General features: G+C 36.9%; 1 protein-coding gene across 1 annotated transcript in view; it reads right to left on the bottom strand.

Moving 5' to 3' along the window:
• The window catches only part of IFIH1 (interferon induced with helicase C domain 1), a 27,986-nt gene continuing 570 nt past the window's right edge, over positions 1–27,416 (bottom strand). The window contains exons 2-17 of the mRNA XM_008645013.2: positions 27,222–27,412; positions 25,295–25,451; positions 21,990–22,166; positions 17,873–17,953; positions 14,216–14,436; positions 13,254–13,464; positions 9,994–10,211; positions 8,366–8,482; positions 7,771–7,894; positions 7,437–7,682; positions 5,094–5,350; positions 3,508–3,657; positions 2,601–2,762; positions 2,085–2,275; positions 1,209–1,302; positions 1–1,110 (exon numbers count right to left, since the gene is read on the bottom strand). Of these exons, the coding sequence (XP_008643235.1) occupies positions 928–1,110; positions 1,209–1,302; positions 2,085–2,275; positions 2,601–2,762; positions 3,508–3,657; positions 5,094–5,350; positions 7,437–7,682; positions 7,771–7,894; positions 8,366–8,482; positions 9,994–10,211; positions 13,254–13,464; positions 14,216–14,436; positions 17,873–17,953; positions 21,990–22,166; positions 25,295–25,451; positions 27,222–27,412 (2,780 nt within the window). The 3' untranslated portion in view covers positions 1–927. The remainder of the gene's footprint in view (positions 1,111–1,208; positions 1,303–2,084; positions 2,276–2,600; positions 2,763–3,507; positions 3,658–5,093; positions 5,351–7,436; positions 7,683–7,770; positions 7,895–8,365; positions 8,483–9,993; positions 10,212–13,253; positions 13,465–14,215; positions 14,437–17,872; positions 17,954–21,989; positions 22,167–25,294; positions 25,452–27,221; positions 27,413–27,416) is intronic.

The raw sequence follows: 27,416 nt of genomic DNA, 5'->3' as shown, positions 1-27,416 counted from the left end.
TGCTATTCTAATAATTAATTTATTTACTGTTGCAGCAACAAACCAACCTTCCTTCCACTCTCCAATATCTTACTTGCAAATGGTGGGGGGGAAAATAAATCTGTCCATGAGATAAATATGGAGAAACATTATTCTATTTTTACAGTCAGAATCCTTTAAATTTCTAAGGTGAAACCATGGTATTGTTAAATACTTCCAGTGGAAGAGAATTAACAGTATCACAGTTGATAAAGGGTAGTTATAGCAATTTATTGAAAAAAATACACACCTCATTATGTAGCCAGTCTAACAATCTCATGAAACTAACAAACAGAGTTATTTTGGCAATGTGCTTCTTGGACATTAAAATAATCAATTTCATGTTAAGGCCTTGATTTTTTGACATGTCTTCTAATGGAAACTTAATTTTAGTCTGTCAAAATGTATGAGCTTACAGCTATGTATAAATAGAGGGAGGAACTCAGTCATAAAAACACTGACATAGCAACAGTAATTCAGAAATAACAGGTTATCTCTTCTTTACATGGCTCCTCTTTTGAGACACTTTCTTCAAAAGGGTTATAGCATGAAGAAAATAATGACCACGGCATATCTTAAGATCTCTCTTCAGTGTTCTGGGACTGAGAACAGGTCATCTAAAATACTTTTGACAGTGTTGTCACTCTGTAGTGAAAAGAGACAAGAGTTTGTTCCATGAATACATGACTGCAATGCATTTGCCATCTTTGTCCAGGACTGCAAATCTGAGAGCAGACAGAAGCTGTGTGACTTTGTCCTTCTCCTTTCTTTTTTTGCTTTTTGTCTTCAAGACAGTTTCTTTATGTCCAGGAGCTTTCACAGTGCTTATGATGCAGCACTCTCTATGGGACGCAGGAGCTTCTGATCAACAGAGAAGTTGAAAAGGGCTTTTATTTTCATTCTAAGTCCTTAATATTCATCACTTGAAGGACAATGAGCTGCATAATCAAAACCAGGAAACCTGATGGGCAGTTCTCCCCATTTCTTAAAAATTTGCTTTGTTGTTTTCTTGTCTGCAAACACAACCACAAAATTTCTAATCTTTAGGCAAGGCAGGTCAAGACCTCGGTGTACCATCATATTTCCCCAAGCCTGCAAGTAGAAGGAAATTACATTTCAGATAAAATAAGATCATTAGACAGAAATAAATACAGACAAGAAGAATAATATGAAAATAAGGTGTTCCTCACTTGTCCACAGTGTTTACATATAATTTCCCCATTGGTCTGGTAATCAGCATTCTTATCTTGCAGTGTTCTATTTTCTCTTGTATGATAAAGACTTCTGAAAAACAGACAGCACCCATCAGAATCCATTAGTCATTTCATGCTACATACAGACATATACACAGTGACTACGATTACTGAAATCAGATAGGAAACCTAAAATGTCATAAACTCTCTGACTGTTAACACACTGAGGAGTTTGAGGAAATGCAAGATCATACTTCATGCTCCTAAGTAATGATGAAATACACGTGTACTCCGTGTCCCTCTTCATTGCATTTCAGAAGCTGCATCCTCCCTCACACATCTTAAAGTAGGAGAAGCAGGTTCTTGTTTTAATAGGAGACAGATCTAGCTTGGTTTTTTCAGATGCCATGGAGCTGTCATAATACCTGAAAATTAAAGGTTTTCTTTTTATTCCTTATAGTTCGACCTTACTCCTTAACAGAATCATTTGGTTCTGAGTATCTAGACCTGCAGAATATGTGCACATTTTTGCATCATTTACTTCAGGGAGTACTGATTCTGATGGTTACTATTAGCCTGTGCAGAGTAGAATACATACCATACTGCATAGTAAGTGACCTAGCTAATATTACCGGAGAAGCTGCATCCTTTGTTCAAAGTTTTAAACTCAATTCACCTTGAAATCAGGAATAAGAACAAACATTTTGCTCAAGCTCCTTAACTGTAAACTCCATAGAGCCTAGGACCCAACAATATTGGAATAATCTATTTTTTTTCTCACAGGGCCTAGAGGGTTACAGGCCCTGTTAAAGCCTTGATGAAAAGAAAATCTGTTTCTGCCTGAAAGAGATAAAGTAGTTCATAAACACTTACTGGAAATCTTTTCTCACACTGACATGATGCATGTCTTCAATAACTTGTATGTCTTCTCCAGAACATACTGGCTTGTAGCAAGTTTTGCATAAGAATTTTATTAGTGAAGGATTTTTCTTGTATGTCTTGTGCTGATCTCTCTTTGCCTTCATTTGCTTTTCCACTATACTTTGCAACTGGTAACTCTGAATCTAGAAATAGATCAGTAAGAGCACTGTAACATTCTGCTGGAATGACAATAATAGTTTTCTTTCTCAGTTATTTTACTGAGTTCACTGTCAACATGACTTCTAGTCAATTTTCCTGGCTTGTGTGTTTCCCCCTTACCAATAGAAAACCAGACTTTTCTAAAGGACTAGAAAACAGATTATAAAACAAATATTGGCAAAACAATTCAAAGCCATATGCAGTAACTAGTATTAAGTTTTTCTCCTCTAAGTAGATTTCAAGTAAAAGTATTTCATACAATATAAATCAGTTTTCTTTAAAAGGAAAGTGCAGAGTTGCAGTGAATACCTTATTTAAATACTCTTCCTGTGGCATCTTCTGGACACGCTGAATGGCCTTATACATCATTTTCTCACGAAAAATATTAACATCTTCACGTTCAACAGCCCCTGAGCCACTTGAAGCCACAAGAGCATAGGTGCTTTCATCAGCTCGAGCTCGACCACGAGCCTACAATTTGCAAGGAATAGAACAATAAACAGCACAATGCTCCCTATTACATCACACAACATTTTTTCCTAGTTTTGTAATGGAAGACATGCACTATTCCATATGCACTATCCCCAAAGAGCATTTTTTTTTCCATTTAACTCAGATAAAGAATCAGTGAATAACACATACTATTGCTGCAGTATCATCTATGATAACTGTGAAAGCTGCTCAGGAGGTTTGTGATTAGCATGTTTTGCAATGCTGAAACTATATTCTGTCACCAAAATATAAACATGCTTATTAAATATTAAAATATTTAAATATAATAAGTATAAAAATAAATATTTAAATATATAAATATTTCTGTTCGCAAGCTAAATGAGAGCATGTATCCAACTGCTATTCTGATACATAATAATCTCTCTTTAGCTGATGATGGTGTGGTGTCCATACACTGGTGGTACAAACACCTCTTTTATCAACTAGTCTGATGACCATATTCTTGTATCTCTTCTACTAAGAGAGTTTACTGTTTGTGTAGAACTTTGAATGGATGACACACCATTACAGAGAGAGGCAAATTTTATATTGCATATGGACTGAGGATGGCAATTGGAAGTGAGCCTTGTTGTAAGAGCATTTTCTCTTTCAGCATTCAAGTATTTCAAAATTAATTCCAAATGTCAGGTATATGATTCACCATTTGCCCATTCCAAAAAGAAAAGCACTATTAAAATAAGCTACATATGCAGAAAACTCATACCTGCAGCATAGCAATTTCATTGGTGACGAGGCCATAGCGAATAACAATGTTACACTCTTTGATGTCCAGGCCTTCCTCAGCTACAGTAGTAGCAATTAGTAAATTTACATTTCCACGTCGAAATTTATCAATAACTTCCCTTTGTTCATTCTGTAAATTAAAATCATTATATTAACTTTCAGTATTAGTTTCTGTTACCAGTTTCTTCTAATTAACGCGTTTCAGGAATTTCAGTCCCATCATTTCTGAGCTGAGTGCCAAACATCAAGTGGCTTTAACAACTGCATTTAAGCATCATGCAAACAAGAAGTTCCTATTGAATATAATAGGTGTTCAGCACCATATTTGGAGGGAGGAGAGTGCAGAAGCCAATCCTTTTAGGGTAACTGAACTTGGAACTTCATAGCCTATGTCACAGGTACTAGAGGATTTGATAATATGTTGTTCCATTGTTTTCAAATGCTTTAAGTACTTATTCATAAGTCTGGATTTCTATCACTTCAGTAATTTCCGATTAAAATATAGACTTCCAACTCTAGTTCTAAAGCACTTAAAATTCCCCATAATAAATGGAGACCATAACTCTGGTGATCTGGGAAGCACCAAAAAGAACAATGATACACTTAAAAAAGAAAGCATCTAAAATCACAGACTTCTGAATCAACTGGGTGTTTGTCACCAGCTTGAGCAGAGGAAACGAAACTTGCTATTTGCTATATTCAGCTTCAAAATGCAGAAGCTATTGTTTGTGCAATGTGGCACACAAATGAAATTCCAAGTTTGATAGAACATAGAACTCAAGCAACTTTTGGAGAGAATTTTTTGAGAGAACTCTTTTTTTGAAACTGAGTGCAGCAGAAGGAAAAGGACTCTGCCCAGCAGCAAAACACATCATTTTTGCTTAAATGCTTTTACGGGGAGTAAAGAGCAGAACAGAAGAGAACGCGAAGTACTTTGTTTTGAAAATGTTTTAATTGCATGTATAAATCACCAGAGAGATGTGGGGTATGAAATCAACATAATGGTGCAAGACGGACACAATTGAGTGATCAATTGTGATATTTTCAGTATGAATTTTGGCAAGTTTTCTTTCAATGGTTATGCGTCAGTGTGAAGCATGCATGTAAATTGGTGTAATTTGATTAAAGCAATGATATTACAAAAAGACAGGCATAATCAACTTTGTAGTTTTATTTTTCAATCCAGCAGCTAAAATATAACATGAATTACTGTTGTCCTAATAAGTATAAACTCATTTAACGACTGCATTTTTGTTCTTTCCATTTTTGCTTCCCATGCCTTGCTACAACTTGTGTCCCTTTTGACTACACACTACTCTAGGCAATGGATGCTGGCTACTCCTATTGCCATAGAATCCAAAACAAAAAAAAGCTTGTTACTTGTGGAAATAAAATTATTCCAACATTATTATTATTCACATATCCTGCAGCTTATGAAGGTAAGTTGCTGGCAGGTATGAAACCAGAACTCTGGGCTCTGAACTTCAGTCCATTGGCCTAGTACTGTAACAAGTTGTTTTCCAAAATCATGGACAAGAGGTAATGTTGACATGCATGGTTCTGTACCTGAGTCATGGGCTTCATCTCACTGTTATGACCAGAGCCGATAAGATAATGGGCCTTAATTCCCACTTCTTCAAATTTTGGGTTGTCCTTAATCCACTGGGATAGAGCAAAGGCACTTAGACGAGTCTTTGTGAAAATAATTCCTCGAGGTTCCTCAGTCTTTGTGAACTCCTCCATTAGAGTATTTCTCAACTTTATTAGCTTCTCATTTTCATTTTCTGGCTGTCTAGTCAACTCTTTCAGCTGATTCTTTTTTGCTTTAAAAAGAACAGATGTAAATTAAAAAATGTAACCATGTAAAGTAACAGTTTGAGACAAAATAAACCCCAAAACCAACAAAACAAAGCACAACTTTCTATATAATTCTCTCAGCATAGCTAATTCACATTCAGTTTGAAGAGCTGCAGCATACCAATTATTTTTGAAGTGGGTTTATATTCATTAAAAACACAGTAATCAATCAAAATAAATTACCATTATCATACACTTTGCCTATATTTCATGGTGAGAATAAGCCAAAGGAAAAAAAACTGCCTATACACACAAGAGGTGGTACAGAGTTAAATGCACTGTAATAAAGAGCTAAATCACAGCTTGTAATATTTACAAAACTATTTTAAAATAATGGAAAAATGTCTTACAAGGAGAAACAGATTAATATGCACAACCTCGGAGCAAATAATGTTTTTATAAATTTAGATATAAATTGTCCTTGGGACATGAATTAAAGTAGGAATCCTCACTAGAAACATGCAGTACTGTAGACACCAGCATGGGCACATTGTTATTGATACTGCAGTTCCAAGACATTTCAACGTACTCAGTGAAACATCAAATGAATGACTCTCTTCAACTGGCTCTATTGACCCTACTGAGGGAGGATTCCTCATGTTTTTTAATTTTTTAAAAAACTTCTAATATTTAAAAACCTATGCCTTTATCAGATGATTGTGCAAACACAACAAGAACACTTCAAGGCAGCGACTTTGTGTGTTACTACACTCTGATGCCCTGACCCTGTGCAGACTATTCCAGCGTGCCTAATCCAAGGCAATCATACTCAATGCACCACAAACTACTACACCACCCAGACAGTGGCTTTATGACTAGTCTTATTCGTATTTTAGAATGTAATCAAACACAGAAACACATACAAGAAGTAGGTAGACATAAACTCCCACAATTTTCCCCCTTAGTTAAACCTACACTAATGGCTCAAGGGGGTTTATCACCCAAAGATGAATTCTGCTCTAAAAGCTGAAAAATTTTAGATTTTCTTCTATTATTCCTAGCACTTTCAGTGGTAAAATCCTAACAAAATGGAATTTATTTTTCACTGACAGGTTCTTTGAACTTCATTTACCTGCAGAAATAAAAGCAATCATCAACAATACTAATGAAACTAAGTTTAATTTTTAGTTAGTTTAAAATTTTGGTTCTCAGCAACAGCTCAACACTGAAATTCTAAATAAGGGGGAATAGAGAGTTATGAAGAGTCATTAAAATCATGCTGACATTGTCTAACATGTATTTTTAAGTTTTTTTACCATTTCCTGAATTCTCAATGATGACAGTCTAAATTTGTAGTTCATTGGATACATGAAGCTGGGCCACACTCTACAGTATAATCTATTTTTGTTTGCACCACCCGAGAGCCATGGGTGATGGGAGCAAACTTGTCTAGCTCTTTCTCATTGCAAAGGCAGTAAAGGGAAAAAAAAGCCAAGCAAAAAACCTTTGTGTGTCAAGGACTGAATGAATCCTAGTTCCAACGTGAATGATCTGAAAAAAAGGCAACTAAATTTGGTTTTTGGCAGTTTGATCTTTTGTTTAATTCTCTAACTAAATATTCTTTACCTGAAACTACGTAAAGCACTCTCCTTTCTTAGTATATAGACAAACAAACTTTGGCAGAAAGGGCTGGGTAAGAACTCATAATTTCATTACTTTTGTATTCCATTTGCTCAACCTTTTGCCCCCCAAGAGTGCATAATGAAATATATATGAAATATATATATAATATAATACAGATATTATGTATCTGTTAAGAGTGTCCTCAGGGAGACTTCACTGGATAAAAGCAAAGAACAGCTTGTACTTATTGGCAGCAAAAAAACCTGCCTTTAGGCTGGAGCTGAAGAACCTCTATTACATGTTATGACATAATCCCACTATGATATTGTTTAATGCATTCAGAACTATATGAACTGGGATATTAAGGTACTGTGATAATAAACAACACAGCAATCTCTAGGATATAATAACTAATGGGCCCATGCAAACCATGTTAGTGCATAATTACGGATTTCAAGTATTAAATATTACAATGTATTTCAAACTCACCATGAAATAAACCCATTAGAAATTCATCTGTTTCATCCTGTTTTGATACTGCTGGTTCATCATCATCATCATCATCATCATCATCATCACTCCTTACTGTCTTCTTACTTTTCTCCTCTTTATAGAAGTTATTTAGGTGATTGTAGGCATCCACCATTCGGATGGTGTCATTTATCTGGAGAGCATCATTGTATTTCTTCAAGTGTTCTGCACAGACACGTTCCCTGCGTTTTTCTTCTTTTGCAGCTAGAAGTGAACAAAAATAGAAAAACATGTCTGTGTATAGAACGACCCAAAGAAATCCAAAGCTGGGGTATATTTGCTATGCATTTACCTCTTCTCTCTTCTCTGATCACCCACTGTTCATATGTCTGAGTTCCAAACTCAGATTTTGGATGCAACTGGCAATAATTTTGTATTTCTGTCATTATCTCAGTAATTCTCTCTTTAAATGGATCCTAGAAATAAATTGATTAGGCAAAGTAAGTAAGCATCTTCTGGCAACAAAAACATTGGCTAGTACCATACTGAGCCATTTTTTAAAAATTAAACCTTAAATTAAAAACCAAGTAAGGCTGTTAAGTATGTTTAGTCTTATGGAAATATACAGTTCAGAATATTACAAAAATTATACTGTGAAGTAACATTTTTTTTAACGGTATATGATATCATCACTTCAATACAAATATTTCAGCTTTAGAAGGTCTTTTGACCAGACACCTCAAAATATAACTGACATAAGTAAAAATTTAATTCTATTTTACTTTAGTGATATTTTTTGAAACAGAGAAAACAACAATATTCAAATTAGCACTCTGGATCATCAAAAGTCTATAGAAAAAGAGCATTAGGCAAAAGTTCTTGATACCGTACAACACACTTTTAAAGGGCAATATAACTTTAATACTGATTTGTTTGAAAAAACATACCCTTTTTTTGTCATCTGCAATCACAGTCTTCTTAGAGGGCTCCTTTACCTGATTCTTCAGCTGGGAGACATGCTCTTCAACAGTCATAATTCTACATGCATCAAGATTGGCACAGATCTGGGAGAAAACAAAATGTTATTTCTTTTAATATTGAATGAGTTATTCCACATGAAAACTGAATTAATGCAACAGAACTTCTTATTTAGATACTGAGGTTTATATAACTTGATTTTCTTCCCACAAAATCTGGATAAAAGCAGTATCAGCATAAGAAAGGCCAAGTCTTGAACAGCATTTGAGATAAGCTGCACAAGTTGCTTTTTAGCCAGAAGAGATCCTTGCATACAGGAAAAAAAATGGTAGATCAGGATGCAAATCAAGTATTTTGAAAAGGAAAATACAGCATCAGTACTTTGGAAGAGTAGATTTTGGAGAACAAAATAAATAAAGTGATGGTGAAATAGAAAAAAAAAAAGAAAATAAACATTAGCGATTAATTATAAAAGTAAGAGCTATTATGAAAGTGGAAAAAAATTTGAGATAATCTTTCCTGGAACAGGAAGACATAGAATTTCTGTGCTAAGTGCACAACTGAACTGGACTTTTCTGCTTTTGACCTCTTTGAAGGAGAAAATACGTGCACATCATTAAGTAATAAGGGAAAACATAACATTATTCTGAGCAGAGGAAACAGTAAAGGAAGTCTGCCAGGTGATCTTTTTAATGTCTTCAGTGGTAGCTGTCTATTTGAGCTTGCACATTCAGATTACATTTCTTCAGATACAAACCCCAGCATCCTATCATTAGGATTTCAGAGCTGATGAAAAGGAATTTTCTGCTTTTTCCACTGCCAGCAAGTTTTTGTGTCAAAATTCCTTGCAATTCTGTCTACTTCAAAACAGCATAAAACCTTCTTGCAGGCCCACTTATTCAGTATCACATTCTGTTCTTGTGTAATTTACTAGTCACGAGTTTTCACTGCAGTACTGGGCTAAAATCTACTTTTCTATTACTAATGCAAAACCATTTAATTTCAAGTAAAATATAGTTTCTTTAAGTATAGAATTTAACAGATTACCTCTAATCAGGTGTTCACGCAACCTCAATGAGTAACTCTAACTGAAAAAACGAAACACATTTATATGCTACCTGTATCTCACAAGTGGTTTCTGGTTTAAGTATTCAACATTGTTTCTCATTTTCTTGGACTCACAAAAATGCTCAGCTTGGTCACTCTAGAAATAGAAATATAAAATATGTCGTGTCTCTAGTATTTAGGAATACTAATTAGTAAATTACAAGCCATCAATGGAACAATAAGACTTCTAATAACCATAAAACCATACCACATTGTGGATTTTTTGCCTCTGATCTTGAGAGTTTTTTTCAAGTGAGGCAATCTTTTAACGTCCCTTTTCAGTAACCCTACTTTCCTGTAAAGTAACCTTTATTTGTACATGGATTTCCATTATTTTTAGAGGGTCAATTTAATGGCTATGAGCTAAACTGCCATGTACACAAAAAAAAAAAAAAATCAGATTGTCTATTTGGAGCCTAACACTGACTAAAAGTTTTCCTTGAACAAGACAATATCCCTTTGATGGTTTGCAAGTGTTAGGGCTATTTACTTTCAGAATATGCTCTTCAGCTTTTGAGTAGGATGTTGCACCTCCTACACCAGGTGAGGCTGTCAGTCCCAGAATTTGAGGCTGTGGGATCTGTGGTTTGTTTTCTTTTGCCAGCTTTTTGTTCTTCATCTTCTCTTTTAAGTAACGTCGCATTATATTGTTGTAGACACCTTCCTTTTGAGTGTGATGGCACTCATCGATAATGATGAGGGAAAAATCTGGAAAAAAAAAAAAGACTCCTAGAGTGAAGAATTTTATTTCAAATGCATAACTTGTGTGACTAAATCTTGTAACGGGTAAGGATGGTGTTGAAAAGAACCCATCAGTTTGTTTGAGAACTAATGTACTAGGAAATTGAAGTGCTGGAGGAAGGCATGGAGGGAAGCTGAATATATTTAATGGACTTTGGAACCTTTGCTACAGTCCTGATGTGCCAAGTAGTTTTACATTTCATGTAATGGAAAACAAGACTTTCTATTTTTGCAAAAGCAATCTGATGATATAAAGAATTTCAGAGAAATATTTGCATATCTTACCAGCGGTAAGAATATATCATAGTTGAACTCAGTACTATCTTTATATCCATAACTGTGTCTGACAAACTACACATTGTTTGCCTTTTAGAAGATAAATAACATGTTAGAAGCCTTTCAAACATTCTTGAAAGGCTTGTTGTGGTCAAAATATGCTTCCATTTTGTAGCAACACAGAGATTTCCTCCCTACTAGTGTCCAAATAAAAGATTTATATTACTTTATGGATGTGTTATTCGAAAGAACAAACAGATTAGTGGGAGCACTGCCACTCCTCTCTCTTTTGTAGCGGAGGAAACTGATGAAGATTCAGACAGGTATTACGTGCTTTTTGGTCACAGTGTATTTACATGCAAGCAATATACAATAAGGAAAAATAAAATTTTTTTTTGTTTCAAATTTCTCAAAAAATACAGAAAAGATATCTTTAATCTATCTGCACATGCAGCTGGTGACATATGTTTCAAGGTTCTGAGCTGGAAGATTCATGAACATTTTTCTGTTTCTCTAACAACAAAACTGGTTTATAGAGCTCCCACTCCTTCTGTAGCTGGCCAGTAACTCCCTAATTTGACACGGTTTCCAACAATTTGAAGGAAGTTTGTGGACATGACTGTAAAGACGATCACTGAAATGATCAGGGTTAAACTTTTATATGTATTTTTTTATGTGGACAATTTCCATGGTCTTGTTTACACATTGATGTGTAAACATATTGATGTGCTCAAACTGTTGCACCACTACAAGTCACTTTTAAATAACTGGCAGCAGAAGCTGGAAATTAACAGAGAGCTAAATCAGTCTCAGCTGGTATTGAAGAATCTAAAGAAAGATGGAGACTAAACAAGGGAAGTTATATTTAAAGGCTACACCAAAAACTTCTGCTAGGAAAACAAGCCAGTGCTCCATGTCGCTGGGGAAAGCTGATTGCCTTCACATTTTTTTGTTCAGGAAGCCAGTTTGGACAGGAGTGATGGAGTTTCAAATCTAAATTCTGATTTATTTCTAAGATTTCTAGATATTGCAAGATTTCAGAAGCAGTGCTGGCAGTTTCTCAGTTATTCTGCCAACATGAACTTACTCCCTTTGATTTTGACCATCATCTCCATCATGCATATTCCTATAATTACTTGTGAAGAAACTAACCTACCAGAAGACATGTGTTTCTTCTACTAAGGAAGTGATACACAGCTTCTAGAAAGTCCACACAGTGACTTCAGCCCTTGGTAAAGAGGGTAAACATTTGGAAAAATGCAATTAAGAGAGTCCCCTCCATTTCCCTGAGGCTGGAAGTCCATATTACGTGTAACACAGACCTCTGTGGAAACTGATGAAAAAAGTATGCACAGAAATCTGGAAAGAACTTGTAACTAATTAGGATGATTTATATAGGCTGTGAGTTAACCAAGTCACAGCCATAGAAATGGAGCTGGCTGTGTTCATGCTTGCTTGGCTTTGGCCCAGCTGAACTAAGTAGCACAGGTGTAATAGCACAGAAAAAGAATGAGGTGCAGGGCCACCTGAGTTCTGGAAAAAATGCAGCTCCTTATGAACGAAACTTCACAAAGTGTGAAACCCATTCAACCCACTTCATTACACAATCTGGTTGGGACTCAGCCCAATTCTAAACAGGCCAGCAGTTCCAGCAGAAATGTTCAGATGCCTCCATACAGCATTCCAAAATGATTCAGATGTAGGAAAGTTTATTAACTTCGATGCAGTGGAAAGGAAGTAAGTGTAAGGAAATAGCTGGTACTCTGCCTAGGTTAATAACAAGGCATTCTGAAGGAGGGGATGCAATTCTGTGGTACCCAAGCTGCTCTGCAGGACTTAGTTTGGATCAAGCAGTACTCCAGTCAGCACTGAGCACTGACAGACACAGACCGACTCCTCAGGTTTCTCTGCTGTCTCTGTAACACCCAGACCAGAACTTCTTTTATCTCAGGGCAATTATTTTGGATATCACAGCTCTCCCCTACACCCTGCCACATCTAAAAAGGAGTTGATTGCAGGCAAATAGAGGGAGGAGTTAACATCTCCCAGAGGAAGGTCGCTGCAGCCCAGGCCCTGGAGCTGCCATCATGGGCTGTTCTATTTGTACATCGCTGGCAGATAATACCACTTCCTTTCTGATGTCCCAGAGATAACTGCCACTTTAGCATTCCGGGAAAACAATCTTGCCTTATTTATCTTTTGTTTCCTTCAACTTCCTTCATCTTTTGTAGGAAACCATTATATCTGCTGAGCTCAGAGAGACACAGTTTTAAGCAATCATATCACTGTACATTAGCAAAACTACAAAATTTTAAAGAATTTAACTTTTACAACAGATTGGCTTCTATCTTGTGTTCCATTGTATTTTTCAAACTACCATGTGTATTTGAATTTTGATAGTTTTTTCTCATCCTGTATAAGGCTTCTACATGATATAACTCAATGCTCTACCAAACTTGGAAAGTGGAACGAGTACGACTGCATTTGCACAAAGTTGTGCTTAAGCTAGATAAAATAGAAAGCATAACAAATATTTAGTACAAATAAACTATAGAGTCTAATTTTGGCTTGCATGCCTATTAACTAAGATCTGATTTTGACTACAGCTTGCATTTATAAAACGAGTAAATCGAAAAAAACCCTACAGAATGTGGCACATTTTTACTCTGTAATTTTCCAGAATAGAGACATACTTTTATTCTCACTGGAAAAACGTCAGAATTAAAAACTTGCCTGATAAGTGGACACCTTCTTCATCTTCCTTGGATGCATTTAACAGTGAATTCTCAAGGATCTGTGCTGTACTGATGATGACATCATTTCTTCTGACAACTTCAGGAAATGAGATTTTCAGCTGAGAATCACCACTTAAACCAATAACCTGATACTGACGCTTCAGGAATGGGCTGAACTCTGTTTGTAAATGCTGTTCTACCAATGGCACCTGAACAAAAGTTTCCAAAGAATTTAAAACATATTAAACACAGGATTAAAAATACATGCCTCTGCCACAAATGTTGTTAGGTGAGCAAAAGAAAACCAAGCAGCAAACATCCCCAAACCAATTTCTCCCCTCCAACTTCTCCTGTGAAACCTTTTTGTCCCAAGAACTTTGGCTTAACTATGCCTTCGAAAGAATGAAAAAAACCATGCATTCTTTGGCTCTTTAACTGAGCTTATAACATGCTTTCACATTTATTCTTGTAAGAGGATATGGATATTGTTTACAATTTCAATAAAATTCTTAAATGCATTTCTATATTTTCATATTAAAATATAAGATTAATTTATGTGTGCTAAATTTAACTGCAAAAATTACAGCAATTATCAGAAAATCTGACAAAACATTCCTTAACTACTGTGAGACTCATTAGGTGGCCTTCATTAACAAACTGAAACACAGAATGTGAAAAATATTTGTATTTTTTAAAATTCATTACAATATGAAATTGTACTTTTTCCAATAATGTGGCTATTAGCACATCTAAATTTTCACTTGCACTGGGGTACACTAAAATAATTTGTGCTTGCACCACGCTGATGGTGCAATAGAGATGACTGTCTAGATCTGTACATCTTTAAACACAGTACACCTGGAGAAGCTGAGAATTGCATTTACATTCATTTTACAATGCCTGTATTAACAATGCATGATGTCTGAAAAACATTATTCTTAAAAAAATGGACCAACTTACCTTATTAACAAGTACTATGACTTTTCCAGGCTCTGATGCTCTTCTCTTCTTATCCAAGTGATCTTTGGTAATGTAAACAGCCACTCTGGTTTTACCACTGCCTGTAGGGAGACATATTATAATATTCTCCCCATTCAGTGCTGGCTTTGCAACTTCCATCTGGTAATCTCTCAGGGTCAGATCTGGCTCAGGTGAGGCTCTCCTCTCCCCTTCATCTTCATCTAAGGGTACAAAGAAATATAAATATCAAACAGGAGGCATAGAACATATATCAGAGGAGCGAAAAAATGTCAAAGGGAGAAATATTAATTTACTACTAGAAGCATCTTGTGAATAAATAGAAACAGCATACTAGCATAGACAGTGTTGCTCTGTGGACCTGTGCAACTCTGGATCAGAACTATTTCCATCCAGTCACCAATCAGGGCAGGTGGAATAAGCCACAGTACAGCTTCACCCATCTATGTTGAAATGCCTACTATTAGGTATGAATTCAAATGATACAGTTCAGTGGCATTGGGACCAACAAAGGTTCTGTTTGCAGCTGCAGTATTTATAATCTAGCCAAGCTTCTGTGATGTTCTCCTTCATCAATACTGAAATTTATTTGGTTACAAGGGAGCTGCCTTTTTAAATACTTCCAAGAGAATGAAAAATGGAGCCACAGAAAGAAAAAAAAGATATGGAACACTTAAAAATGGTCAAGGGAGTTATAAAGTATAAAGACCAGACAGATAAGAAAATTCAATTGCCCATACAAGATGGAGCTAACTGCAGAATGTATCACACCTATTCATGGTAGATTACGTTGCTTCTTAGCCTGACTCACACATAATGCAATTGAGTGTTCATTAAAAAGCCATAGACATTTGCCACCTAAGGCCAAAGCCTTCCATCTCTTATTGAAAATGCAATGGCAGAGTTTAGATCTACAGCTCACAGAAAAAACAAACAATGTTATAAATGTAAAAGTGAAAAAAAAAAGCTGTTGAATTATTTTGAGCAGTAAGAAAAGCATATCAAGTCCCTTGAGTTTACATGTATTTAGGGAGTCAGAACTTACATATATCTTAGTATCAGAAGGATTTATTTCAATTGAGTTTTCATGGGGTTTCTTTTTCCTACAAATAAGTTTAGATCACTCTTCAAGTCTTAACTGCCCTCAGTGAAGGAAAGGCACAAATTCGTTCTACTAGACTAAAAACGAGGCGAGAAAAACCCTGGTTTTGTTTCCTGATGATATCATTCAATGAAGAATCATGAGGATTTTATTATCTCTGATACATTACACACAAAGTAAGTATATTTTTCTAGTATTCCTGATTCCATTAAATAAAATTAAACTAACAAAAAGTAATGAAGCTTGATAAAACACTGCTGATGGAAACATCTGAATGCCATTCTTAAGTGTTTTTTGCTTGTTTTGCCTTTTAGTGAGTGCAGTGCTACCTGGACACAGGGACATTTGCACCAGAGAGTACTTGCTGTTACTTATCTGACTTCTACTTCTCTCTTTTGAGGAAGAATGTTGTTTGCTTTCTGGTTGGCTAAATTCAATAGCTCAATCATATTGAAACTAGCACTTTATCACCCATCTGTTTGGTTAGATTTCAGATCCTTAACATCCTCAATTAACAGTCCAGGCCTGAAAAATATTTAACTTAGCTCTCTCCTAGCTTCTTCAGTCCTTGTTTAGATAAAGGCTAATACAGGAATCTTTTCACAGATTAAAGAATTAAATAATTAAAGATTTTTTGTCATGCACACTATAACATTGGGGAAGTTGTCTGCCTTCATACAAGGCCCACATGAATTGCTGCTCTGGGCTAAAAGAAACATGATAATTATTCTATTGTCCTAACTACACAATTTTTTAAAATGTGAAATGAGCTTGGCACATAAAAATGCAGCTGAATCCATACGATTCTTTGCATTAAAATCCAAATCATATTAGTGTCTAATGACACCATCCAAACATCTTTGTTAATACAACAGCCTTACTGCAAAATTTCAAATTATAAAATCCACAAATAGTGCATCTGCATCTTCTTAGCATGTTTTTCTCATTATTGCTTTCACTGAATTTACTAGACATGATGAAAAAGCATGGATGTTTTCAAAAACTTTTAAACTAGTTTTTTAAACCCACATGTAAACAGAACATACAGCAAGTAAACACTGGAAAAAAAATCTGTTCTCCATTCTTCACAAAACTGCAGTGATTTTTTTTTTCTGGATTACTGGATGCAGCAAATGCCCAATTTACTTAATGAGAGATACTTCAGGAATCTTAAAGGATCAGGCCATACATACATATGTGCTGCCAAATATCAGGAGCCTGGCTCAGCCTGGCCAACTGATACAGTGTGCCTGCCTGTCCACAGAACAGAGAAGCTCCCATGCCCAGACATTTCATGTGACACAGTGAATCAAAAAATACAACGTGACTTATGAGTGTCCTCAGTTGATGCAGAGGTGCAAAGCATATTCTTTGGAGTTAGCAACACACAGACTGGAATCTTAGCTGTAGTGTAAATTGCTTAGCTTAGCTAGATTGCTGTAGTGTAGCAATTTAAATCTGAGCTATCCTGAATTTTCTGTGTACTTACAAAATACATGCATTTTGATATTTTAAAAGCTTGAAACTATTTTAAAAGTATCTATTGTAAACACTTTGCAGGCATATGATATATAATATTTACAGTGACTTTACTGATGTAATACGAAGTTTATTAGGCCCAGCTGTCTTGAAAGGCACTTGGATTTTTTCTAGCCCTTGTCCAAGACACAGTCCCAGCACAACTTTTATAAAGGCTAGATTCCAAAAACTACTTCTTGAACTCTGTATAGGCTGATTACCATGGTGGACAGCTCCCAATTTGTTTTGCCTGAGGTTTGAAAAAAAAAAAAAAAAGACAAAAATATATTGGGGTGTCTTTTACAACAGCAGTGTTTAGTTTGGCTCAGACTATATACATAGCAAGATAATACCTGTTTGCTAAGTATTACGTAAACACAGTCCAGTATCTAGTTTAAAACTGTATTTAGAACATGCACATGTGTTTTAATGTGAGATTCACAAAGGTTTTCAGATAGCAACTGCCATTGCTTAGGTTGCTTTTACGAATAAGGCTATTACAGTACTTGGGGTCCAAAGTGGACCTTCATTATTGCTCTGCAGGTACCCAGGAGATACTTCTGCTAACCTTTTGTTGCTTCTAAAACATTCCTATTCCCTCTCACCCTATGTGAGGGCCAGGCACAATCTAACTTCTCTCTGAGAGCAAAAGAAACACGTCTGTGTGGCAGCACTATGAGGATCTGTCCAGGTGACTGCACTGGATGACGTCTAGTCCCTTCAGCCTATGTGATTTTATCATTCTGCCTCACTGACCAGTTTGTACGATGATGATGTCTAGAGACCTGTTCAGATGACCTCAGTAAATTGACTGTTTTGGGGCTAGGACTTGGGTCCAGACCCTTAAAAATGGCATCTTTTTTCCAACAAAATAAGAGTAAGTCTGGCATCTAAATACAGTGAACTAGAGTTTACAGTGAAAGAAAACCCTCCATTGAGTTTTGTTCTAGCCCACACACAGAGTACTTCCCCTAGAGCTTACTTTGCAGTTACTAAATAATAACAGAAGGGAAATGTACCTGAATCACTGGTTGTGCAGCTCTGTCCCAGGTTTTCATTCAAGTTACTGACACTTCCATCTCCTATGGAGACATCTGAGTCTAAATGAAAAACACATAGAAATGTACCATAATGTATTTGCTGCACAAATATTAATAGCAAATGCATATTGTTTGATCTCCCCCTAAGTTGTCAAAGTAGGTTAGATGAATGTCAGGCAGGGATGGCTGAGATCTAATTTTCTCTATTTTTGGTAAAGATAAAAATATGAACAACACAGTTCATTTTCTTACGGAAGAAAAGACGGAGTGGAAGATTAATATCCAAAGCATAGCAGAGGTAAGGCACTGTGGGTCATGATTCATTACTTGAATGCAGGGGTTCCAGACACGATCACCTGCATAATCCCCTTTAGTCTTATTTTACTGTATCTTTTCAGAAAGGTGAAAAGCCAAAAAAAAGCTGCTGGCCAACCGAACGTTCTCTTTTACTCCCTGTAAGCCACGAGAGCTACATCTGTAGTAAAAAACAAAGCCCGAACTGCGAATTTTTTTTTTTTTAAAGTTCCTTCGTGTAACATCAGAAGAGCAAACCAAGTAAATAAATACAAGCAGTGATGAGTTACTGAACAATGCGGAGCAAAAGCGGCGATCCCGACCCCGCGAGAGGCCGGCGCGGCCGCTCGGCGGCTCCGCTGCGGAGATCCTCGTGCTCCGCTCGCCCTCTGCTGGGCCATCCATGCCGTACACGCGCTTATCTTCTCGGGTCGCCAGTACAACTCATAAAGCTCCATTTTCCAAAACTCAGTCCTTTTGGTATCTAAAGGGATGCCCAGTTCTTCCGGGAAAATCTGCTGCAAACAGCATCATCCTGAGCTATCAGCTTACCGACAGCGCTCTGCAACGGAGCCCACCGTCTGCTTCTGGAATCAGAGTAATAGTGTTGACCAATGTTCTGTTTAACTAGCTAGTGAACTTGTGTTTCTATCAAGTTCTTTCCAGTGAATATGCTATTATGGTCCATATCCGTATTTTTCCTAACTTACTGTCCCCAACAAATTATTCATAAAGCAAAGTAGTTTCTGTGAATGAGAATTTAGCACTGAATGGAAGTTACAGTGTCTTTCGAAAGGAAAGCCTGAAATAAACAGTATAAAGTCTTGGTGAGGTGGAAATTAAACCTAGTCTGCATTCAGTGAAGTTATGTAGCTATCTTAGCTACCACTAGGAGTCAGGTATTAGTTTTTCTAACATAACTATGAAAACTGATGCAAACATCTGTCTTGCTGTCTTACAGTTGTCATAATTTATTCCATACAGACATCAGAATCTGATCCCACTACTAATCACCATCATCTGTAGAAATTGTTATGATAGACAAGGACATTAAAGCCTTTAAGCACCTAAATTAAGCCTATTCTCCTAGAAATGAATGCAATCAACAGAAAGGCACAAAAAAGAAGAAAACCTCACCAGTTCCAAGCCATGTTCAAAGACCTGTGACAAACTATTAAGTAGCATTAGTGGGAACTCCCAGCTATGAAGATGACACTGCTATCTCCTGTTTTCACTTTCTAGGAATCCACAGATGATAGGAAAGAGAGGACAAAATTAAAATTCTGTTTATCTATTCCATATGGACTCCGATCTAAAATGACCTTCTAAAGACATGAGAATATGAATCCATGAAGAGTTTTGTACACAATTATCTAAATTACAATGTTCAGCATGCATTATACAACAATCTCTCAACAGAAAACATCAGTAGTGAAGTGAAATGCAAAATACTCATCTTCCAAATTAAGGTGAATAGAATAATGTTCTCCTTTTTCAGCTGTGGCAACTTTCTTCAATTATTTTAACACAAAGTAAATTTTTAAAAACCCAAACCAGTAAGCATTTCCAACATAATGAAGATAAAAGAGTTAATATTCTAACAGCTATTTTTACCACTTTTGCTAATCTTCCCTGTTTGCACATTGTAATGCAGAATATTTCACAGGAAGATCTTCAGACACTTTGCACTGACTACTAAATAAGTATAAAAACAATGGAATGCAATGAAAGGCAAGCCTTGAAAAAGAGAGCTGTTATTATTTAAATTGTTGTTTATACAGGCAACTGCAGCAACTTAATCCATGTGTTGACCTTGCAAACTTACTTGCTTTTGTGTTATTTTGTGTGTATGAAGTTTCTTACCTGTGTTCTTGCATGTTCAGTTTTTCTCTAGTTATCTCTTAGGCTAAATGATCTATTTCTACTTTGTTTTCAAGACCTTACTGCTTTCATACCTTCTGATTGTCTCGGTTTCATCTACTTAAATAAAAGGGTTAGAGGAGGCTTCAGATACAATGCAAACTGCAGTAATTTCAAGAGACTTGAAAAAGCTTCTTTCTTCTTGAAATATGTCCTTCTCAAGACAAAGGAATGGTGGGAGTGTACTGCAAAACTGACAACACTTGACAGTATCAAATTACAAACTAGGTGGGTTCCCAGCTCATGTGGAAGTCGAATCTGGGTTCCATTTGTATTTTAATCTGCCTGGTCTAAAAATAAAGTCTTATGAAATCATGAGAAAGGATGGAAATAGGGAATGGAAAAAGACCTGAGTGCAGTTAAATCTGAGTGTACAAGTGCACCAATATCAAAGCTTATTGCACTTCAGGATAGCTGAATGTGAGCCAGTTCCTCTGCAGAGATCTCCAAGCAGCATTGCCTCCTGGCAGCCCTTGTTATCCTGCATCTACACTGCTGCTTTGGTTCATCTCAGAAGTGCATTTTTACAGTAAATCTGTCAATTCTCCCCACTTACACTGCTTTGATTCACATCACAGAGCTGATTTAGATCAGAAGAAATGAACTGTCAGCTGAAGCTGAATGAGATTTGTTCCAGCTAGTTGCAGGCACACAGCATGAGACTGAAGTCAATCTGAACCAAACTGATGGAATCCATCTACTCTGTACCCCCTCAGCCATTTCACTGCACAGATCTGCTCAACTGCCCAAACTGCTCATACCCATCATCTATTAATTTCAGTTCTGTGCTGAGACCGTAGTTTTTTTAGCAACAATTAGCTTGTGGCACTCTAGTTAATAACTAGGAGATCTAATTATCCGCAACCCTCAACCTGACAAGACGCAAGCAGAAGATCAGGCTGACAGCACTGAAAACCTACCCTTAGTGAGGCCCAATAAGAGCCTTAGCTTTGCCCAGAAAGGATTCCAGCTAACAACGAGGATAACTCAGTCTGATCCATTTTAAATTATCATTAAATATTTGGCACCTCTTCTTTATACTGCCAAATTACGTTCCAACCCAAGAAAACCAAGCTGATATTTTTGCTGTAGTTAATAATTCACTATTTGCTACAAAGTATTGTGATATCCTGTTAATATCATGCTAAACGAGAAATAGGCTACTACTGTTGCACATTGAAAGGCTGCAATTTTTCAGAGCCATTTTTAAAAAGTAATTGTTCATATTTAATATAAAGAGAACCCACCAGTATAATTCCAGGCAGGATTTACCTTAGCTGTAACTTTTTTTCGAGCTCCATCTGAACCTGGAACACATATGGCTCCTGAATCATGCAGTGTATGTTTGTATCACTGGTTCACAGCTATGTTTAGGTGGTGTTGCTGGTCATTGCTGTTGCTCTTACTCAACTCCCAAGGCATATTTTTAAGAGTGGATCTATATGAACAACAGGCCACAACAACTCCTAAACATTTTTACTAAAAATGTACTTCTGAGTATGTATGTGACGTGAGAAAGGTTGTTTGATACTCTGTAAATACCTTAAAATAAACAGAAAAATTACTTGTTGGACAGCACTAAAGGACTTTTCAAAACAGAAAATGCTTTTCAATATAGAATTTCCAGCCTTCTAGAAAGAATACAGTTGCAGTTTTAGTGGTACAAAAACATTCCTCTTGTCTTAAACTTTGTCAACACTGTACAGAGTTGTCAATGTTAACCTAATGTTGTCATTGGATAGTATAAGCCTACCATGGATGGGTCTGAAATAAAACATTAATCTAATAATATGAATATTTTTATCAACAATATTAAATATATTCGAAAATGACTCATTTATTCACACAGGTACCAGATCAAAATAGCAGTTGGTGGACAAACCTGACACCACAGAATTCTTTTCTATGGATGTTTCCAATACACTGTTCTCACTGCTGAAACTATCATCCACATTTTCTTCCTGTTTCAAATTATCTGCTCTGAGGTATCCTGGTTGGCTTGTAACTTCTGCTTCTTCGTTTGTACTCTTCTCCATCCCATTTTGTTTATTTTCTGTTCCTAGAAAATACAGAAAAATTCTAAGGCAATTCTATAAAAGATTTCATTTCTTTTAGTGTGGAGCACAGAAAACACAGAACTAGCCTCTATTCATCACATACATAACAATGTAACATATGGTCTTGGTCTTGACTCAAATGTTATAGTTTGCAATTTTGACCTTTATATAAATATTTATTAAGAATTTACTAATTTACAATTAGAAACTAAATTTAGAGAGATTAATAGATTTATTTTATGAAGCTCTCAATTTTTGTGTGTAGGTGTTTCCTAGTAACAATGTATTTTACTTTAACAAATCACAGGGGGTCAAGTTGCAGTGATAAAATGTAGCACCAATGTTCTTCCCCAGGTCTCAATGAACCTGTGGTCAGTGTTTCCTCTCTATGCCCTTATGTCAGGGGATGCTCCTGCAACCACACACTTTAGGTATCTACACATATACAGCACCATGTACATGGAAAATTACTTATCCTCTGCTAAGAGCAACACCATTTATGCTTCATGTAGCAGTCTGAACAGGTTGGTTTGGGGCCTGCATTGCCCAAGATTACAGAGAAACTGTGGGATAAATGCATTCATTCAGCAGTTCATCAAACAACTGAATTAAACTTCAGTTTTACCCTGTATGGTCTGCACTATACTGAAAATTCAGAAATTCAAAATTTGAAAAGAACTGAAAATAAAAATGTGAAAAGAATATTAATAATTTGCATATTTGTGAACTTTGTTTACCTTACTGATAGCAAAGTAGTGAAGACAAGAATTCAAGTCTCACAAAGCTGCAACACAGAATGAAAATTAGGATCACAGTAGCTCCTGAGCTATTTCCAGCATCTGAGTTTCACTCAGAATTGTTGTAAAGTATTTGAACCTTGATAGTGTGCCCCAGACAAACCATTTTTAGTTATTTTTACCAGAGCCCTCAGAGTAGGACCAGGCTGGAATTACCCTCACCGGCTTCACGAACAGGTTGGTTTGGGGCCTGCATTGCCCAAGATTACAGAGAAACTGTGGGATAAATGCATTCATTCAGCAGTTCATCAAACAACTGAATTAAACTTCAGTTTTACCCTGTATGGTCTGCACTATACTGAAAATTCAGAAATTCAAAATTTGAAAAGAACTGAAAATAAAAATGTGAAAAGAATATTAATAATTTGCATATTTGTGAACTTTGTTTACCTTACTGATAGCAAAGTAGTGAAGACAAGAATTCAAGTCTCACAAAGCTGCAACACAGAATGAAAATTAGGATCACAGTAGCTCCTGAGCTATTTCCAGCATCTGAGTTTCACTCAGAATTGTTGTAAAGTATTTGAACCTTGATAGTGTGCCCCAGACAAACCATTTTTAGTTATTTTTACCAGAGCCCTCAGAGTAGGACCAGGCTGGAATTACCCTCACCGGCTTCACCTGGCCTTTCCACCTTCAGCTGCAGCACATCAGTGCCAAGAGGGTTTTTAGGCTCCAGTCTGAAGGTTTCAGGAGAGAAGTGGGACAGGTTTATATTTTTTCCCTGTCTTTTGCTGTCTTGATGTTTGGATTTCCTGGGCTAACTTGGCTGCTGATCACTGGATGGATTTTGTTGCTGTCATCATCTTGATGCTGCTTGCCTGGATCAGGAGCTCCACCTGCTAGAGCCCTCAGGAATTCATCAAGGACTGAAAGGTAAACTGTGCTAAATTGGAAAAGAATTGGGAAAGAAGAAGCTGCAATACTAAATACCAAGATAGCAAGGAGTAGATAAAAAAGACTGTACTGCACTAGATTAAAACCAATCGTATCATCAGAAAAGTGTGCGCAGAGCTCATGGGCAAAATACAGAGACCAATCAAGCAATGTGTGATCTCATGCACAGCAGTTGCAAAATGTATATGTACTGTGTTATGGATAAGTTGTAAAATGTATAAGTAGAGTAGTATGTAAAAGTACTGTGTTATGTAGAAGTTGTAAAAGGTGTAAGATGTACAAGTAGTGTGATATGTGGAAGTTATAAGTTATAAAATGTACAAGTAAGTGAACTGTATAAGTTATGTATAAGTAGGTAGAATGTAGAAGTAAGCAAAGTGTATAAGTAGGGTATTATGTCAAAGTTGTGAGATGTGTGAGTGGAGTGTATTTTAAACAATAACATGCTTCTGTGTAATCATATTGATTCATTGATCAGAAGGCATGAGTTCCCACACAGAATGGTCTTCTGAGGCTCTGACTTGGTTGGTCTTGTCCTGCAGACTACAACAATCAACCATCTTTGAACTGCGCCCTCAAATATCACAACTGCTTGTCTGTGTCTGGCAGAACACCAGATGATTCCTGTCCAAAGCTGGAAGACACACCTTCACGTCCCTCTTACCTCAATCTTAATGCATTGACCCACATGCAGCAACTGAAAGTACAGAGAAAGTTCTGGTGAGCTCAGCAAGTGAGCAGGCTGAAGCTGCTAAATGGGAAATCTGTCAAAATAATTTAGTCTCAAAAATTTTATAAAACATATGGGGAGTAAAAATAAGGGATAAATTACTTGAGGGCTGCTTCCTTTTTTATATTTAAGAATACAGGAGAGCACTGGAATAACTTTACAGTACTATAAGTATTATACAGGAATGAAAAGGAGTAGCTGCTTTAGTAGTTCATTATTTTTAGTAAATTTTATAATGTTTTGAGACTTATGAATGTCTTAAAGTATGCAAAGTACTTTAAAATGCCAAAAATATTTGTAAACCAATATTTAAAGGAAACACTTGTATTGAAGAAGAAATCCAGGTAAAGTCTGTATTTTATGTTCAAATTAATCTTCAGAATATTTTTTATGAATGATTATAAAAAGCACACTGAAAACCAATGGGTTTTAAAAGGTAAGGATTCAGTTAAACTGTAACTAAATGCATACTGTTGTAGTTCTCATATTGTTTAATAAGGACTTTTTAGTATTTAAAAATCTATCGATTAAGCTGTTACATAACTTGATTTTGAAATCTCTGGACAACCAAAAGCATTAGTCCCAGTATCACTGTAAAACAATATGGTGGGAGTCCTGCATTGTTTCTCAAATAACAGTACAAAAAAAAAAATAAAAAGAGATATTAAAAATCCACACATCAGTACCAGTGAAATAAGATGATTACCTCCTGTATTTCCGCTTAAATCATCTGCAAGGTCTTCATGTTGAGTTTCACGGAGAGCAACCAAAAAAGAAGAGAACCAATCTTTCTTCTGCACTATTCTGCTCAGTAGCTCCCTCGCGCCATCTCTGTTCCCACGATTGTCAGCAACTGTCTGGATCTGGTAAAAATAAAAAACCAGAAACAACCCTCACACAGACTTCAGAAATGGTGTGAGGAAGTTAGTACGAATAGTATAGCTGCAAAAGCATTTCCCTGTCATCATTAAGACATACTGAAAAATAAAGATCTAAAATTGACTTGCTACTCATCAGAAGAGACTTACCACAGCTTTGTCCAACCTCATGTTCATCCCATATTGTTTTGGGTAGGATATATAAAACCTATGAAATCTGAAATTTAATTGGAGAGACTGGTAGTACTAGACAAGAGTTACAATAGTAACCACTACATAATAATTACTAGTATTGTGGAATAATAATTGGTGTTCAGACTGGTTTAGGGAATAGGCAACGATGATTAAGGAGAAATTATGTCACACAGTTTACCAAAGCTCAGACTTATTCTGTAACATGACCTCACACATAAACTGGAACATTTCCCTTCTTAAACTCTGGCTTCATCATCTCAACTCCCACTTAAAAACACCATAGCTAAGCCTCTAGTAAGGGGCATTGCCCTCAAAGAAGCTATGGGACAGTGTCCCAAGGCTGTCACAAGCAGAACTTGGCATGTGATCACATGAGGAACAAAACAACAATCCCAAGAGCAAAGCAGCCTAAGACAGGTGTTCAGTCCTCAAGGGCACTTTCTTTCAAGGCTCGAGAATCACCAATCCTGATATGCAAGGAAAGGGGCAGGCATAGCAGTGGGAACACCTAACTGAGATTTGTGACTAAAAGGAAGTGCATGGAAAGTGGGAGACATTAGGAAAGCCTAAACTCCATTGGAGTTTAAACTGGCAGGACTGTGAAGGGTATTGAATGCTTTGATGGAAATACCAGCAGCAAAAAGGTGACTTGGGGGAACATGAGGACCCGTTCCCAGGAAACAGAGCCAGTAACTTCTGGAAAGGCCTCTGCATCTGCCTGTTGTGTTACCATGCTTGCCTCCCCACTCATCAGGGTGCGGCTAATCATTGCTGCTACCTGTCGGTCACAAGACAAAATTACGTGTGTTACAGTCATTTAACTGAGATGGAGAATAAAACTCCCTCAAAAGTGGATGCAAAGGCTCAGAGTGCACATGTGATGTAGTTCCACCCTTAGTTTACCAGTTTTCCCCCTATTGCTATGTTTTAATTTGTTCTAGCACTGTTTCAGGACATCCATTTTTTTTGAGTTTCAAGTAAGTTTCACATTGCAGGCAAGTCATCCTTAGCCAAGTGGAATAAACACTGGGAAATATTTTCATCAAGGGTCAACACTTCCTTGTTCCTATGCAACTGGTATTTCTCTCACCTCACTGTCTAGTGTGATAGTCCTTAGTGACCCTATAGCAAAAAAGAAGACAGAAAACCCTGCTTTATTTTAACTGAAGTATTCTTTAGGACTTTACAGACCATCACTACTTCCTGGCATGGTTCAAGGGCCAGAAGACAATGATCTTCTGAGCCTAAGGTCTGTGTCAAAATAGTAAGTAACAGTAAAGTCTGACATATTTCTTCCACTTAGACACTGTCTTGGTCCAACCCTCTGATACTGGCACTTTTCTTTGCCAGGCTCTTAGCTGGCATCCCACCTGCTGCCCCACTGTCAAGGGTCTTCATCGGCGTACCCCGCTTACTCGTTATCTCCTTCCCCAAGTCTGGGAACTCTCCTTTCATTTCTGCATTTACTACGCCGTTTGTAGGTGTGGCTTCCTACCTGCCCCTGCCCCCCAGCCACTGGAGCTGGCCAGTGTCTGTGGCACTACCTACGCCCATACTCACCCGATCCATGTCCTCGTCCTGGAAGATGCCCATCTCCAGGCACTTCTCGGCCACCTGCACGGTCCGCATCCTGTCCACCAGCGTGCCGTGGAGCAGCTGCACCAGGTGCACGCAGAGGTCGTGCTCGGCCTCCTCTGCCGGCGAGGGCAGCTGGCTCAGGCTGGGGTTGGCGTAGCAGGCGGCCAGGCTGCAGCC

Source organism: Corvus brachyrhynchos, unplaced genomic scaffold, assembly GCF_000691975.1.
Source record: "Corvus brachyrhynchos isolate BGI_N302 unplaced genomic scaffold, ASM69197v1 scaffold490, whole genome shotgun sequence".
Classification (NCBI taxonomy): Eukaryota; Metazoa; Chordata; class Aves; order Passeriformes; family Corvidae; genus Corvus; species Corvus brachyrhynchos.
The sequence above is the reverse complement of the archived record's forward strand: the minus strand, read 5'-3'. Positions and strand labels throughout refer to the sequence as shown.